This window comes from Marmota monax, unplaced genomic scaffold (genome assembly GCF_021218885.2).
Source record: "Marmota monax isolate L192 unplaced genomic scaffold, Marmota_monax_Labrador192_F-V1.1 WCK01_AAM20220418_F8-fsc00131, whole genome shotgun sequence".
Classification (NCBI taxonomy): Eukaryota; Metazoa; Chordata; class Mammalia; order Rodentia; family Sciuridae; genus Marmota; species Marmota monax.
In genome coordinates, this window is record NW_026693141.1 from 103,239 (window position 1) to 119,408 (window position 16,170).

General features: G+C 46.6%; 2 protein-coding genes across 2 annotated transcripts; one reads left to right on the forward strand and one right to left on the reverse strand.

The window, feature by feature from the left end:
- The first annotated feature begins 467 nt into the window (after positions 1-467).
- Cyren (cell cycle regulator of NHEJ) lies at positions 468-9,976 on the forward strand. The gene is made up of 4 exons (XM_046455116.2): positions 468-668; positions 2,072-2,341; positions 3,285-3,360; positions 4,102-9,976. The coding sequence occupies exons 2-4, from the start codon at positions 2,205-2,207 to the stop codon at positions 4,360-4,362; spliced, it is 474 nt and encodes a 157-aa protein (XP_046311072.1). The 5' UTR covers positions 468-668; positions 2,072-2,204; the 3' UTR covers positions 4,363-9,976.
- Positions 4,997-15,665, reverse strand: Tmem140 (transmembrane protein 140). Its single transcript, XM_046455115.2, has 3 exons — positions 15,468-15,665; positions 9,240-9,346; positions 4,997-6,453 (listed from the first exon to the last, which is right to left on the reverse strand). The coding sequence occupies exons 2-3, from the start codon at positions 9,298-9,300 to the stop codon at positions 5,846-5,848; spliced, it is 669 nt and encodes a 222-aa protein (XP_046311071.1). The 5' UTR covers positions 9,301-9,346; positions 15,468-15,665; the 3' UTR covers positions 4,997-5,845.
- Positions 15,666-16,170: the final 505 nt, after the last annotated feature.

A 16,170-nucleotide genomic window follows, 5' to 3' on the forward strand; every position in this document is an offset into this window, starting at 1 on the left:
AAGTGTGATTTGAACCAAGGCTACCTTCATTTGTTAATTATAGCGTTCAGCATAGCTGAAAGCAACTAGCACACTTGGGCAGGTAAGTGGAGCTGCCCGTGTCTCTGCATAGGGAAGCCCTGGGCTGCCAATCTGAATATTAAATATTAGTAACTCCTACGTTATTTGATTTCTCGACGTGAATAGAGCTTTTGATTTCTCTCCCTGCACCATCTTGCGCCTTCTCCGGGATGCGTCGCCAGTGGGGAGCACTAAACTTGGTTCCCGTGAGATCCCGGGCGGGGCTGTTGAATACAGAACCCTCTTCCCTCCGTCTAATTTCGGACCCTGGGGCCTGGGAATCCACACTTTGACTTTCCAAAAGCCGGACAGAGCCTCTCCTGCTGCAGCAGGCAAGAAGACTGGCGCTGCGCTGGCTGCAGGGGGCGCCGCCGGCCTCCGCGCGCGCGCCAGAAGAGCGGGTAGCCGGAAGGGGCGGGCAGAGCTGGGCTGGCACAACCGTCCGGAATCCGCCTCCGGGACTCGCTCCCGACCCCTAGAAGGAGGCCCAAGACCTGGCAGCACAGCAAGGGCAGGGGATGCGGCGCGCTCCTCCAGTGCAGGCGCCGTCTACGGAACGGAAGGGGCCGCGCGCCAGCTCTCGTGACTGGGCAGCCGCGGTCCGCGAGGTGCAAGGAGTTCCTGCGTGTTCTTTCCTGTGGGTCGGCACTGTACAGTAGGGGCAAAGTCAGGGGAAGGTCCCCAAGAGCGAGCTGCAGGTTACGGATGAGAAATGCTGTCAGATCCTGTTCCTGCGGGGTCTCGTTTTCACCCAAGGAGTGATGGGCTTTGGCTGAGATTTTCTGAAGTCTACCAGGTCTAACACCAGTGAGCACTGAGCTGCACCAAACGTGCTTTCAGGGGACGTTGCCAACCTGAAGCAGGGCGGGCACAGGATTGGCAGTCTACAGGTCCAGGCTGAGATCCTGGATGGCTGAACTTTTTGAGACCTGTGCAAGATAACTAGGTTTCAGTACCTTGTTTGTAAAGTGGAATGAATGATATGCATCTCCCGATCTAATAAATTTCTACTAAGCAGCACTGGGTGCTCAGTAGACGGTAGGAATGACTACCAACGTCCAATAATTTAAACAGAAATTAAAGTACATTGGCCAAGGTCTGTCCCCTGGGCTGTAGATTAAGATGCTGGCCTGCTGGTTTTTTCTTAAGTTGTAAACGGCCATTTTGGATGAGCAATAAATTTTCAAGTTATGATTCAGAGAGGGGTTTTATTCTTCGCTGACTACCCCTTTCTAGGCAAACTTCGGCCCCCTAAGATGTTCTTAGGAACACTTAGGTTGATTCCTAAGTGGAAAGTTATGTCCTGGTCTGTGAGTCACAGATTTTTCTAGGTGGGGACTGATGATGTTTAAGGATGGAGGGGCCCAGGTGGAATCAACTCGGGGTAGGGAAAGGGAAGCCAAGTTATATCAGAGGCTTGGTGGGGGCCAGGGAGATTTGATTTCTGCAAATCCGGGGAGCCAAGCAGTTAAAACTTCCTGACCCCTCTAGCAGGTTAAAATTTGGCCAATCAGAAGAAGCTTCAGATTAAGGCAGGGAGGGTGACCAATGAAACCTTTCTGTGAATCAGAATTGCCTGGGGGTTGTTAAGGCCCTCTCACTGTAAAGGAAGTGAGAAGCTGGGACCTGGGGCAAATTTGAGAGAGATCATTGGAGATGTTTTGGGAGTTGGATTGGCTGGATGCTCTGAGGACAGTAGCACCTGCAGTGTGGAGGAGGAGAAATCACCTGGCTTTGCCTCCTCTCCTTCCTTCCTCTGGGAGTGCTGGTTCCATTAATGCAGAGGCTACAAGGGAGGTGATTGGGGTGGGGGGTGTCTGCTTGTGGGGCACTGGGGCAAGTCACTGGGCTTGTCTCCCCAACCCATCATCTTGATTGCCACACCTGCTGGACATGCTGAGAATGCCCCATCTCCTGGGCTCTGGTGACCCTCTGGCTCACCTCTGGCCTGCCCCAGGCTGACTGGAAGTGTTTTAGCTTAGAACTTACCAGACTTTGTTCTTCTTTGTAGGCATTAAAGATTGGTGCCCTTTTGGAAAAATGAGGCCTCTAATTCCTGATGTGACAGGAGTAAGATTTGCTGTCCTGTCCTGAGTCAAGCAAGTCACTCAGATCCTGACTCCTTATTGGGGGAAATTACAGTGATGGAAACCTTAAAATCTAAGAACAAAACCAGGGTCCTTCCCTGCTGGATGACAGCCCAGGTGTCTGAAAGTAGGGTGGTGCCAGTGAAGACTCCCAAGCAGAGGAGAGTGGTGACAGGGCCAGCAGTAACAGCAGGGTAAGCCAACCTCTGGTCAGGATGCTCCTGGGGGAAGCTCAGGAGGGAGGAGGGCCTCTCAGTGGCCTTGGGCCTGCCATAATTGGCTGAGAGTGAGATGGGTGGGTTTTTCTTCCCACACTTTGGAACTCTTAGAAAGGAAGGTGAGCTTGCAGTCAGGTGCCCACCTCTGGCCCTGTGCCGTTGAGGTTTCCACTGCTGGAGCCTGGACCGTCAGCACACACACACAGGTGGCTTTTGAATACTAGCAAGCTCTCCAAAATGCCAGTTGTCAGAATACTATTCTCTACATTTACACCAAAAATTATAACATCACATGGACAAGTCCAGTGGACCAGTCACCGGGCTTCCTGAACGGTGCCTGTTCTTCCTGTGAAGAGAGCTCTGGGGACAGGCAGATGTATAGCAAGAAGTCAGGAACCATGCGTGGGTTAGTTGAATGACGGTAATGTGGGGAAGGGGGGTCTTCAGGGTGCCAGCATCAAGCAGGATGGGGCATCCCTGCCACTCTTAGGCCCAGGCCCTCAGCACTCTGTTTCCTAGCTCTTCCGTTTCTGGCCAGCCTCCCTTTGAGATTGTAGCGGGGTGTTTGATTGAATGTGTTCATGCATTCGGGTCTGTTTCAGTCAAGTCTTGGCCCGAAGGCCCACATCTGCTCACATCCACTGTGTGTGTTTCAAGGTGTGACTCTCAGGAGCCAGCCTTCTCCCCAGTCCCAGCTCCTTATCAGGAGTTGGTGGAGGGTGGGAGGGCCTGAGGTCAGCACTGGGCTACTGGGAGGAGGAAGTCATATTCCTGCCTCAAGGAAGTTCCTCAGCTCGGAGGCACTGTTGTGCTCATCCCTGGTGGGGAGGCCTGGGATGCAGCCCTCTTGCTGTCCTTTCCTTGCCCCTGTGAGCCTGGAGACCCTCTTCCCCATTCGTGACTCGTGTCTGTGTTGCAGAACTCCTGCCATGAAGACTGTGTACTGCATGAATGAAGCAGAAATGGTGGATGTGGCTCTGGGGATCCTGATTGAGGTACAGTCAGCTGTGTCCCTTCTTACTCTTGTGACCGGAGACTCCATGGACAGAAACTAGCCACAGCCCTTGGTCACTGTCAGGATTCTGCTCCTGTCAGCTGGCTTCTTCCGTCTGTTCCTTCCCTTGTCCCTCAGCCAGGTTGCCCCAGCCTCCCCGATGTGGGGTGAGACACCTGGGCTGGGTGTGTGTGAGGAACAGCTTGCACTGTGACTCTGTGCTGGTATGTGGCAGGACACAAAATGTTGGCCTGTGTTCTCAGAAAGGGTTTCAGTTGGCCAAGATCCTTCTGGACGTGGGCACCTCTCCTTAGCAGAACATGGGGAAGTCACTGTCTTCCTGAAGTAATCATTGGACCACCTTACAGTTGGACATCACTTTGTGTTTATCATGTGCCTTTTTACACAGTGTCCTATCTACTAATTCAGATACTGTTACCCTGAAGAAGCTGGGACTCGGGGGTTTCACTGGTTCTGTGACATAGCCTGGGCCCCTTCCATGCTCTCACCCTTCATTCCCGCCACATTTTCCTATTGGTTTCTTCTTTCTGCTCAGCTGTTCCCCACACCCCTGCTGGCTTGTCTCCCAAGTGGGTTCTGGTTACTTAAGAACCTGAGGAGTTTGGGGAGGAGTGGGGTGGGAGCGGGGCCTGGCCTGGTCGCACACTGGCTTTGCAGTTGCTTCTGGATATGTCCTGCCTCACTGATGGACGTTGAGCCTGCCATTTCTTCTGCTCCACAGTGCCGTAAACAGGAAAAGCCCCAGGAGCAGTCACCTCTGGTGGATGCTGATAAGCTGGAGCTCTCCCCCATCTGCTCTGTGTCTCCTCACACAAGTTCTCCTGGGAGCAGCAGCGAGGAAGAGGACGGTGGGAAAGACAAGGCTGCCTGGGGCCTCCGCCCTTCCCAGGGGCAGGGGACTTCCAGCTCTACAAGCAGAAGCCCCAAGGAAGCGGAGGAGGAAGATGTGTTGAAATATGTCAGGGAGATATTTTTCAGCTGAGGATAAACAGCTCGCTGGACTCTCTGCGGAGAGCAGCAGGAAGAGGCTGCTGCTGGTGCTCTTGCCCCTCACCCCCACCCCTAGGGTGCAGATGTGGCTGCCTGTGTGCCCAGCTTTGCACCTCCCTGGGCCTGGCAGATTCATCCTAGATCAGAAGCTCCAGGTGCCCTGGGCCTCCTGGGGGCTACTATTTTCAGTGTGACAGTGAGGACCCAAACCAAATTCCCATTAGTTTCTCCTCGCACTGCATCCCGCCTGGCACAGGGGGATAGAATCCCAATTGTCTGTCTTATTCTAGAGAAAATGAGGTCATGGGGTCCAACTTTTAAGAACCCAAGAGACAATAATTTTCAAGGAAAAGTATGGCTACTGAATAACTGTGATTCCCAGGCTTTTGTAGCATGATCCCTCCCCATCAGAGGCCCTCGCCCTCCAGCTTTGAAGACACGAGCTGCCCATAGTTCCTGCTCCACCTGGGAGGGTGAGACTTTCCAACCAGAGACTGGTAAGCCAGACAGGCCGCCTTGAGCTGCTGCCTCTCTTCCACCTGGAAGCCTCTACCTTGATTCCTGGGCAGGTTTAAAGTGCGAGTGGGTTGGGAGACCATACACTATAATAATAGATGACACCAGAGTCCATGTTTCTGCCTCTGTATTCAGTGTGGCTTTGGAAAGGCACAGAAGGAGTAAACTGTTGCCATACAGGTTTCCCAACATACAGGTGACAAAAAATACAGAGTTCTCCAGTGCACAAGTTGTTGTGCTTCTGTCCTTTCCAGTTATGGGTGGAGAAGTGAGGGGATGTAGCACCTGTGTGTGGATCCATTTGGTCCAGTCCACCTTCTCCTGCCCAAGGATCAGGAGCATCCTGCCCCTCCCTCCAGGGTCACAATGATAGGAATGCTTGCCAGCTGATTCCTGCTTCGTCCTTTGTGGAGGGACCTTCCAAACCTAGTTTTCTTTGTGCCATGTGTGTTCTGTCTGTTGGATCCCTCAGCCGTTCCTGGGCCATGGGAGTGGAGTCCTGGTGAGGGGCTTATTGCAGCAAGCCACTCCTCATTGAGCGAAGGCTTGCTACTAGGTGCCCTTTCATAGTGGTCCTGTTTGTTCCCATAAACCTTCACTGATTCCCGTTTGGCTCTCTTATAAATCAGCCTGCAAATCTGACCCCATAACAGGAATCTTTACCTCCTAAAGCTAGAGGAAGAATTGCCCAGATGGGTTAAATAAAGCAGGAAATCATGTGGCAGTGAGCCGTGTGCTTTTAGGGTGTCCGCAGAAGTCCTGAAGTACAGGCAGTCCTACACTAAGAAGCCGCAGCTGGCCTGGCCGTCCTTACTACCTTGGTCTCCTTGACACTGGGGACCCACCTGCTTTGCAGAGTTCTGTCTGCTGGGGTTTGAGAACGGCATTAGCTATGAAACAAAATGGCTGAGAAGATGTGCCAACCCCTGGGTTCTCTGGCACCTTCTCTGTAGTTAGAACTAACCCTCACAATCACTTAAGCCTTTAGATAGGTCTAACAGCTGGCACTTATCCTTCTTGGCCCTTGGAGGGAACACAACCGTGGCCATAAGTAACAGGATGAGTAAAACCTGGGCCAGGCCCAGTGCCAGGAAGCCAGGCCCCAGGACAGAAAGGCTGACCCACTTCCACACATAGGAGAGGAAGAGGCCCAAGCCTCCGGCTAGCAGCACAGAGGACATTGCCAAGAAGCCCACTGCCAGCTGCCACTCTCCCTTGTCACCATTGCACCAGGCGAGGAGGAGAGGCAGGGGGACAAAGAGTGTGAGGACCAGGGCACCGTATACGCCAAGCCTGGCCAGCGCCAGGCCAATCTGAGACACACCCCAGGCCTCTAGCTCAGGGAAGTGGTGACACTGGAGAGAGCCAGTGTCCTCGTTCCACAGGCAGAAGTTGTAGAAGCCAATTCTCAGGTCGGGCAGGTCAGCGAGGTTGCCAGCCTTCCAGAGGAGAGCGTAGAACAGCAGGGAGATGACCACAGCTGTCAGGATCATGATGCCCACGAAGGATAGATGGTTGCCCCACAGTGGCCTGGGGATGGCCATCTCTCCTGCCCTTTTCAGGGGACCTGAGGGAAAGTCACACCAGTGAATGTCCAGCTCTCCCTCTCTGCTCATGCCCTGCATCTTCTCAAGCTCCTGACCTCCCCCTGGCAAACTTATTCTAACCCACCCTACCAGGACAGGAAGTCCCAGGTAACCTACAGCCAGGACCCACTCACAAGACATCAGCTGCCCCTTGGATTTGAGGTCAGGAGGAAGAGTCTCTCCTAGGCAGCTGTGAAGGCCTGAAGAGTCCCCACTGAAGTGCTTTTGGGTTAAAGGATTTGCTCAGCCTAAATGCCAGAAGCCACAGGAAGCATTCTTGGGGGAATTTCTCACATCCTTATAGAGGGTGCGTATTGACAAGGTGGAGGACAAGGCTCACTGTCAGCAGGGTCCTGAAGGTGAAGGAAGGTATGGAAGACCCGTGGAGCCATGGATCTCACCACAGCTACAGAAACACCCACCTGGAGAGCTATAAAAGCCACACCTCAATTGAATCTAGACTTCTGGGTTTGAGGTGGGCACTGGTGTGTCTTCAAAGCTCTGCAGATTCCTAGGATATGAGCCTGGGCTGAGGATCACTGTCAGACTCTCTCTGTAATGTCATCTGCCCTGCTTTGGGAACTCATTATTGGGACATACATGATGTCACCTGGTGATGAAATCCCATTCCAGCACTCATTACTTTTAAAACATCTATAGTTTTTTTTTTTTTTAATTTCCTGAAAACAACAGTAATATATACTAGTTCTAGGAAATTTAGAAAATATTTTTTAAAAAGCCCTTTTATCCCACCATATACATAGAACCACTGTTAATATTTCACTAACATTTCCCATATGCTGATGTATTTTACAATAACCATTGTGTTGCACATGACACTCTTTTCACTGAATAGTCCATGTCGTAGATTTATCCTTTACACTAGCAATTGACAAGTTGTTTCCATTTTTCACCTTTGTGATAGTGAAGAAGCTTATAGGAATCTTGCTTGGAATCTGACTTTTCCCTGGATTAGATATCTAGAAGAGCCGTCACAGGGTCAAGATAGCTTATCATAGCGATCCTAGGACATCTTGCTAAACTGACCTATAGAAAACTTGCTAATTGTGGTCCTTCTAGATGTATGTAAATGCCCATTTCATTACACTCCTCATTATTTTTAAAAATTTACTACTTTTTTTACTCAGAAGAGTGTTTTCAAAATGGCCTGTAAAACAGTAGTCTGCACACTGGGGCTTCATCTGTGTGCATTTTCCATGTGAATAAACCAGCCATTTACATCAGGGGTTATGAGGGACGCCTAGCTGCAAACTTTGTGAGATGCACGCACTGGAGCCAGAGTACCAAGTGGTGCCCTGTGAGCCTTGGCCAGCAGTGCCAGGTGGGATCCAGCTGTGAAGTGTGTGGCAGCCATTGGTGACCTGGGGAGGAACCCAGAGACCCTGGGGCTCAGCTCCTCAGGGGACCCCCTGGGGAGCAGCCCTTCTTTCCCACAGCTGTCTGATTCTATATGCCGCATTTGTTCTGCAAAAACAGAAAGGGACCAAGTGGAACAAAGAGCATGGGTCAGGCTTGGAGAGAAGGCAGCTCCATTCAAAGGACCCAAATGAAGGCCAGAAATGAGAACAGGGATTCATCAGAGATCCTTTGACAGAGACCTGGTGCTGAGCAAGCCCTTGTTAGGACACTGAGCTCCTGAATCTGTGCTGCCTCCACCAGGCCCTGGCAATACTGAGTAGCCTGCTCTGCTCCTGCTTGTGCTTTTCTTCCCTCCAGACAGAGATGGCAGTGACACTCGGAAACAAAGTGTGAGCGACCATCTCAGCTCAAGCCTCAGCAGCTGCCCCTCTGCAGCACCTTATTGTTTAAAGTCTCTGGAAACTCAAGGGGCAGAAGGCCCCCTTTGAATGTCGTTGGAGATTCTTGGAGCATTGCTGCTTGTTCATCAATACTCTAAAAGGTGACTGAATCCAACTGTTCTCTGATGGTATGATGAAAAGTTTAACCAGTCTAGCCCATGGTTTGAGAAAATTCCCAATGTATTTTGCATGGTTTTGAATATTTGACAACTTTAGTAAAAGCCTATGTTTCTAATGGGATTTGGTATTTTGGGAAGTGGGATGGATTTCGAGGGTGGGGACCTTGATTTACACTACCATGCTACAGAAAATTGCCTGCACTGCCCTGGAACGAAGCAGGATGGGAGAGAGGATACTGTGTTTGAATGCTCCCTCCCATTTCTCCTGTTTGAATCCTGATTCAACTGGCTTCCAAAAATCATTACTATTAAACATTTTGGACTTGAAGACAGAGCCTGGAGCCTTTGTTTTTAACTTCCTCATTTTTTTTTTTCAACTGACACTTAGAGGTTTTTGATGGAGAGTGGAACAAAACAAAACTGGAGCCCAGAAGTGCAGGCCCAGGCCTGTGGAGGACATGGTTTCCTTCTCCTCCTCAACTCTTCATATATACAGTCAGGCCCACCTCCCGTGTCCAGTGCTTGAGGCTCTCCACCATCTGGCTCCACTTAGGACTTGAACTTTCAGTGTTCCACTGAGGCCCAGCTCCTTTTTCCTCCACTCTAGCTTTGCATGGTCCAGCATCTGCTCAGGCTGTGTCCATTCTTAGCCCATGCTCAGCCACTCTCCAACCCCCAGCATCCCACCTGACTTTCTGACTTTCTACCTGATTAAAACCTTCAGTGATTCCTGAGCTTTCCTGGACTGATGTCAGCATACAGAGAATTTCTTTTTTTTTTAATTAATGAATGAAAATGTGCTTGGTGTCTTTGGGTTATTTCACTTACGTGTGTTATGTCCACATCGTAACCACACAGTGGAGCTTCTTGAGTGAGGGGCCATCTTCATGTTCCGCACATTCCCAGCACAGTGCCAAGATGTCCGATTGTGCTTCCTGTTGGAAACACGTACAGACTTTAGGAAGCTGGGACAGAGAGGTTGGAGTCTAGTCCTGGCTTTTCCTAAACGTTTCACATGACAGCGTCTGGATATGTGGTTGGAAACCCGTGACACTGTTCTGCCAGCCCCAAAGTCTGCCCTGTTCTTTTCGTTTTATAACAATCCTGGTAATCATGTTCTCACGACAATGAGCTTTTTAATGACCAGCCAGTGCTTCCTTCAAAGGGCAAAAGGGTAGACTGCTGAGTCACTGTGGCCATTTTTAGATGAGCTTTTTCCTGTTTATAAGAAAGTAGTGCGTGCCAATTGCAGAAAACTATAAAATAAATGAAAGTGTAGAGAAAAGACGAAAAATCAATTTCTATGACTCCAGGTCATAGAAATACTCACTCTTAGCGCTCTGTAATGTTGTTTTATACGCTAGGATCACATAAACATATGTTCACGTTCCACTTTGTGAACATCATTGTAGAATAAACCTTTCCCTATATCACTAGAAACGTTTCCTATGTGATACCTTTAAGGGCTTCATATAGCCATTTCAGAGCTTAAAGTGTTTCTAAATTGTATTTTGTAACATTATTTTATATATTATAAATAAAGTTATAGTGAGTATGTATGTGAATCAGTTTATCCTTCTATCAGTGGTGTAAGAGAATGGTTTTTTCTCCCAGTTCCGTCCTGTCCCGTCCAGGTCCACATACCCGACCCCTAGACAGGGTGTCACTGTGTTGCCCCAGGCTGGCTTTGAACTCTTGGGCTCAAATCATCCTCCTGCCTCAGCCTCCTGAGAACTGCAACTACTGTGCCCAAGAATGCTTGCTCCCTAGAATTGCATATCTTTAGTCTTAGATAGCGACAGATGATGATTCATTGTTATTATTTTCTTTCAGAATTAGTAAAGTTCAATATTTTCAAGAAATGATCATCTATATTTCTTCTTTTGTGAAGTGCTATTAGTTCTTTTGCTTTAAAAAATCATTTTGAGTATGTGTGGCCCTGGATTTGATCCAGAGCACCACTAAAAAAAAAAAAGAAAAAAAATTATTTCCAGTTTTAGTTTTCATTTGTCAGTCTGAGCCCTTTCTATGTAAAGGCTATTAACATTTTGCCACCATAATTGTCATAGTAAAGTACAATTCTTTTGCTGCACCAGGGCCTCTGTATGTACTTCTCTGTCCTGATTCTTTGCCTCTGGGTTATTTTTTATTTTTTTCTTTCTCAGTTTCTAAATGCAAGTTTTCTTTTTTGTGCCTGGGATTGAGCCCAGTTGAGCTTAACCACCGAGCCACATCCCCAACCCTTTTAGATATATATAATTTAGAGACACAGTCTCTCTAAGTTGTGTTAGGGCCTCACCAAATTGCTCAAGCTGGCTTTGAACTCATGATCCTCCTGCCTCAGCCTCCCAAGCCACTGGGATTACAGGCATATGCCACTGTGCCTTGCTAAATGTAAATTTTCTACAAGGTCCTCTCTCCCTCAGGTACTTCATCCAATCCTGCGGCTTCAGGAGTTGGGTACTCTGGGACCATTTGACACTAGATATGGTGATGGCTGAGGTGTGAGCAGCAGCCTCTTCCCCTGCCCTGGCACCACCCAGGGAGTTGCTACCAAGGCCTCGGAGTCCAACCTGGAATTTGTATTTTGTTGCTTGAAAGCAAGGAGGCTCAAAAGAAAAAACAACAGGGGAGTCCTTAGGGTCTTGTCAGTTTTAAATTCCCCATTTGGCTTTTCATTTTGTGAACAATTTCAGAAGCCACAGGGAAGCAGAGGAGAGAGCTGGCTTTGAGAGTCTCTTCAGCCAGTGGGAAGGAACTGAGAAGGAATCCAATTTTGTTTTTTCTTGTTAAAACAGACCTCAACATTTCTTGAGCATTTATTATGTGCCGGGCTCTGCACCAAGCACTTAGCAGGTATTCTTAATTTCTTGCAACAAGGTTGGAAGGTAGATTGCCTGTTTTCATCTCCATTTTCTTGAGGAGTAAGTAGGCCTAGTGAGGGTCAGTAACCAGCCCATGCTCATACCGTTGATGAATATTGGAGCCTATCAGGCTGCCTAGTTGTCTTCACTATAAGAATAAGAGCCTGCTTCTTCCTGAGCATCTGCCTATTTAAGGCCTGGCCCTTCACCAGCATTATCTATTTAATCTTCAGAGCAACCAAATGTAGCTGCTATTCTTCTTGTTCTCACTTGATATAGGGGAGACAGTGTGGAATAATGGTTCACAACACATGCTTTGAAGTTTTGTTTTTTGGGTTCAAATCCCAGCTCTTCCATTTACCAGCTGTTGTGATCTCAGTTACATGCCATCTCTGTGCCTAGTTTTCTGATCTGTAAAATTGGTATAATTACAGAATTTATTTTATAGACATTATGGAAATTAAATGAGGTGATTCATGCACAACACTTGGAACATGACCTAGTAAGTGTTGCTCAAATTATTCTTATTAAGAGAGGAAACTGAAGCTCAGAGAGGTTGAGCCCAGGACCACACAGCCTGGGTGAGATCCTAGGGGGACAGAGCACTGGAGTTACTTTACAGAGCTCAACTCCAGGAAGCTGTCCTCTTGGATATGTGTAGGTGATGACTCCAGAATGAGGCCTGGGTAGCAACAGGCAGTGGTGACCACCACCACCTGGGTTGTCTTTGTCCTGTTCCTCACTAGTCATGTGGCCTTGGGCAAGTTCCATCACATGCTGCTCTGTCATGCATTGGCCGTCACATTCCCCATGGGGCTGTTGTGAGGCTGAAATGAGTTCACAGCAGCATAAATGGATCAGTGCCCAGCACGTGCTAAGTACCACGTGTCTGCTGTGATGGCGATGAAGAAATGATTCCAGGGGGCAAAAGGGAATGGAAGCGGGAGTAACGTAGAGATGGCAGGTCAGTGCATGGCATGAATGGAGTGAGAAGTCCAGGAAAGAAAATCCAAGCAGAAGAAAGCCAGAACCACCAAACCTGACAGGGTGCAGGGCAAGGGTGTGTGTTCGTCACAGGAGGCCACCAGCCCTGGCTAAAAACTTGCTGGCTGAACACATTTAAGATTAGCATGTTCCTGGTTTGGGTGGGGTTCTCATAAAAATAAAAAGGGAAGAAGAAAGGGAAACGTGTCATATTTCCTTTGGCAGAAATAAGCGTCTAAGCTCTAGTTTTTCACAACTGGGTGTCTCTTGGATGTGTTTGGCCAGTGGCAGCTCCTGGGGTTCACAGTGTTCTCTGTGGATGGTCGTCTGCACCACTGAGCTTGTCATGGAACACTGCAATGTTCAGATTTGCTTAATTCTTATATGTAAATAAAAACAGCTTTCCCAGAAGAAATGGGGATACACCATGAAATGGCAATTTAAACTCAGAGGCATGAGGCCAGGCATGACACGATAAGCCATTGGAATAACTGTTTAAATGAGTCCATTAATATTAACTTGCTATTTGTTTGATTGTTTTGTTGCTGATTAGCTTTTACTAGCAGATGACCCAGCTGGGAATAAAGGTTACAAAATATTTAGAGGTAGGGAAAAAAAATCCTTAAAAATGAACAAATGACTATAAATTGGGAAACCCATCCTCCTTTGTTTTTTTGGGGGCAGATCTCCCCCCATCCAGTTTATGGGAGGCTGAGATTCACAGGGCCCAAAATAGCACTAGAGGCTAGCGTGGGTTCTCTGGCCCCAGCACTCTCTCCTGCAATTCTGAAGAAATCTCCCCACCCTCTGGCCATGGTTTTGTCTTAGGACACTACTCATGATGCATTTTGGGTGATTCTGGAGTGAGGACCCTGGAGAATCAGAGGTGCTAGGGAACAACTAGATATCTCCCTATTAGCTTGCACTCTACTTGGGAAGACAGACACCAAACATAATTAAGAAAGATAATTACATGTTTGAAAAGCTTTGGAAAAGAAACAGGGGGAAGTCAGGGGGAGAAAGTGGCAGGAAAAAGTGCTGATTCTAGATCTGAGAGTCAGGGAAGACCGCTCTGTAGAGGAGACATTTGGTTTGAGCCTATAAAGGGTTTCTTATTAAGTAACTGGAGCAGTTGACAAGCTAGCTGGAAAAGAGAGAAAAAAAGAAAACCCAAAGTATTTTAGGTCCTCTTTGCATTCCACAAACCAAATAAATTGCACATAGATTCAAAAACAAACAGAAAAAAGTATAAAAATCTGATTTATGAATGAGAAAGGACATTCTGAACTTAAAAGCAAATCAAAGCTATAAAAATTGTACAGATTTAGCTACTTAAAAAAATATAGATTTCTATATACAAAAGCATACAACACTAAAACACACACACACACACACATACACACACAAAGTCAATGAGCTTGGAAAATATGTAGAACAAATATTAAATGATGAATATGCCTAATGCCTAAAATGTTCATGTGAATAGTTAAGGAAAATATTAAACTCCATAAAAATGGACAAGGGAATATTAAGAGATAATTCACAAAAGAAAGGATGAAAAGTAATTAACATGAAAAAACAATCTCTATCCTAATGTCATCAAAGGTTATGCCAAGTAACATAACCTATGTGTTTCCCTATCAAAACTGTAGATAAAAACACTTGCTGAGGGGCTGGGGTTGTGGCTCAGTGATAGAACACTGGCCTTGCACACACGAGTTCCTGGGTTCGATCCTCAGCACCACATAAAAATAAATAAGGGTATTATGTCCAACTACCACTAAAAAAATAAACATTAAAATAAAAGAGAAATACTTGCTGATACCAAGAGTGGTAAAACTGGCTTTCTCACACATGATGGCAGGTGTAAAAATTTGGAAAATTTCTCTGGGAGGTAATTGGCCAACATGCATTTAAAAACCTCCAAACAGTCAAATCTCTTTGTCACTCCATTTTTATGAATTTATTCTAAGGCAGGAAACAGAAATGCAATCAATGATAGGAATGTTTATTACAGTGTCACTTTGGCAAAAAGTGGGAAGCAACTTGAATTGCCAGTATTAGAAATAAATTAGGAAATATCAGAATGATGAAACACTACACAACTTTTAAGAAAAGCCTATATAAAATCCCACTAGTATGAATGCCTCTATATAAAGATGTACAAGAGAAACAGACTAAGGAATTATTTAACTAATTAATTATTAGTTAATTAATATTAGCTGTTTTTCTGGGTAGTTGAATTATTGGAAATTGTTCCTTTCTTTTTGCATTAAAATAAAATACCAGAATTATGAGCTATTTTTCAGAAAAAATAAAATTTATAAAATAATCATAACTTCCAGTAATTAGATAAGGTGAGAGCCAAGATGGAAAGAAAGTTCATAAAAGAAAACATGTTTAAAATTGAAAGAAGAAAATCACACACACTAAATCTCAGAAACAAGATTTTGAAAGGGGTATATAATAGGAAGATGATACTGAAAATGCACTTTAATGTCATGAGGTAAGAAGGAAATATGCACTTTTCTCCCTTACTCAATGAATGCTTTGAATTTACAGGTGAAGCAGTATAATAAGAGTTGTGAACAAAATAGCCCACTTACAAAAATGAAAGGTCTCACCATCTGCCCCGAGAAAACTAAAATTCTACCATGAATTTCCACTGGGGCATGAGAAGCAATCTACTCTAATAACGTAGGGTCTAAAAATCTCTTAGATCCTATTATATTCTCCAAGTCAAGAGCACAGATCTCTCTGGAAATTTTAATCTTCAGTGTGTATTCGAAGGGCTCATGGTGTTTTCATAATCACCTTTGAGCAACAGTTTAGCTGCTGCTGATCAGTGACCTGCATGGGTTTTGGCTGCCTGTTTTGATGAACAATGTGTTCCAAAAGCCACACACAGTTACTTGTACAGACCTGGCTGCTCACAGTTAGTCTGTGTAGGCCCAACTGGTTCTGCCAGCTTTAGTGGCATCATTTTTGTGGCCAGTGATACACAGGTAATGCTGAAGAGAGTAGATGGAAGGAGATCAGAGAATAAAGGGGTAGATGTACCAAGGAGAGAGGAAGGAAGGACACAGACACCTAGCAGCCAATGCTTTCCCAAGGCACTTTCTAGAATGTGAAATATCTGAGAAGAAGTACTGTCTTGGGAGGTGGTGGGCATCTGGGCCAGCTGTGGTGCTTGTGAGGAGGTACTTACAACCAGAAGGTGCAGCGCCCCCAGGAACACTCATGAAAAGATGGAACAGGAAATCAGGTTCGGTTGGTTGGATTCTCCCTCCTGCTGGCTTTCTAATGTCAGGTTCCAGAAACGAGGTCAGACGTAGAGAAATGGCAGACAGATGCAGCCCTGAGCTGAGGTCCTGTTGCCATTCGCAGTTGTCCCGAAGTAAACAGCTCTCTGAACTTTGGTACATTTGTGCTGACTGATGTCACTATCAGCTGATTTCACTTTCGGTTTTTAACTTGCCGTGGCCCGGTGACTTTCCAGAATTAAGAAATGTAAACAACTTGTTCACTGGAACTCACTACCACACTGGAGCCAGTAAGCCATCCTATTTAAAGATCCAGGTAAGGGTCTTGACTGTATCACACAGAAAGTCCAGCAGGGAAAGGCGATCATGACTCTTAGAACTCTGTGATTTAAACTCCAAGATAAACAACCTAGAAGGGCCTTCAAGATGACCTAGTGCAAGCTCTCAGCTTGTTGGGGCCCAGGTCATCTCCTACTCATTCCTTTGGATATTGGTGTGTCATCTGGTCCCCTTTTCAGAAATCAGCTTTATAATGATTGACTTCTCTGGACACAAAACTTTGTGTTCTCACTGGGTATGTTTAGGCCCATGTTGAAGCAGTTAGGAACATCTATTTGATTTCAAAATAAGAGCAGAACAAAGCTTTTA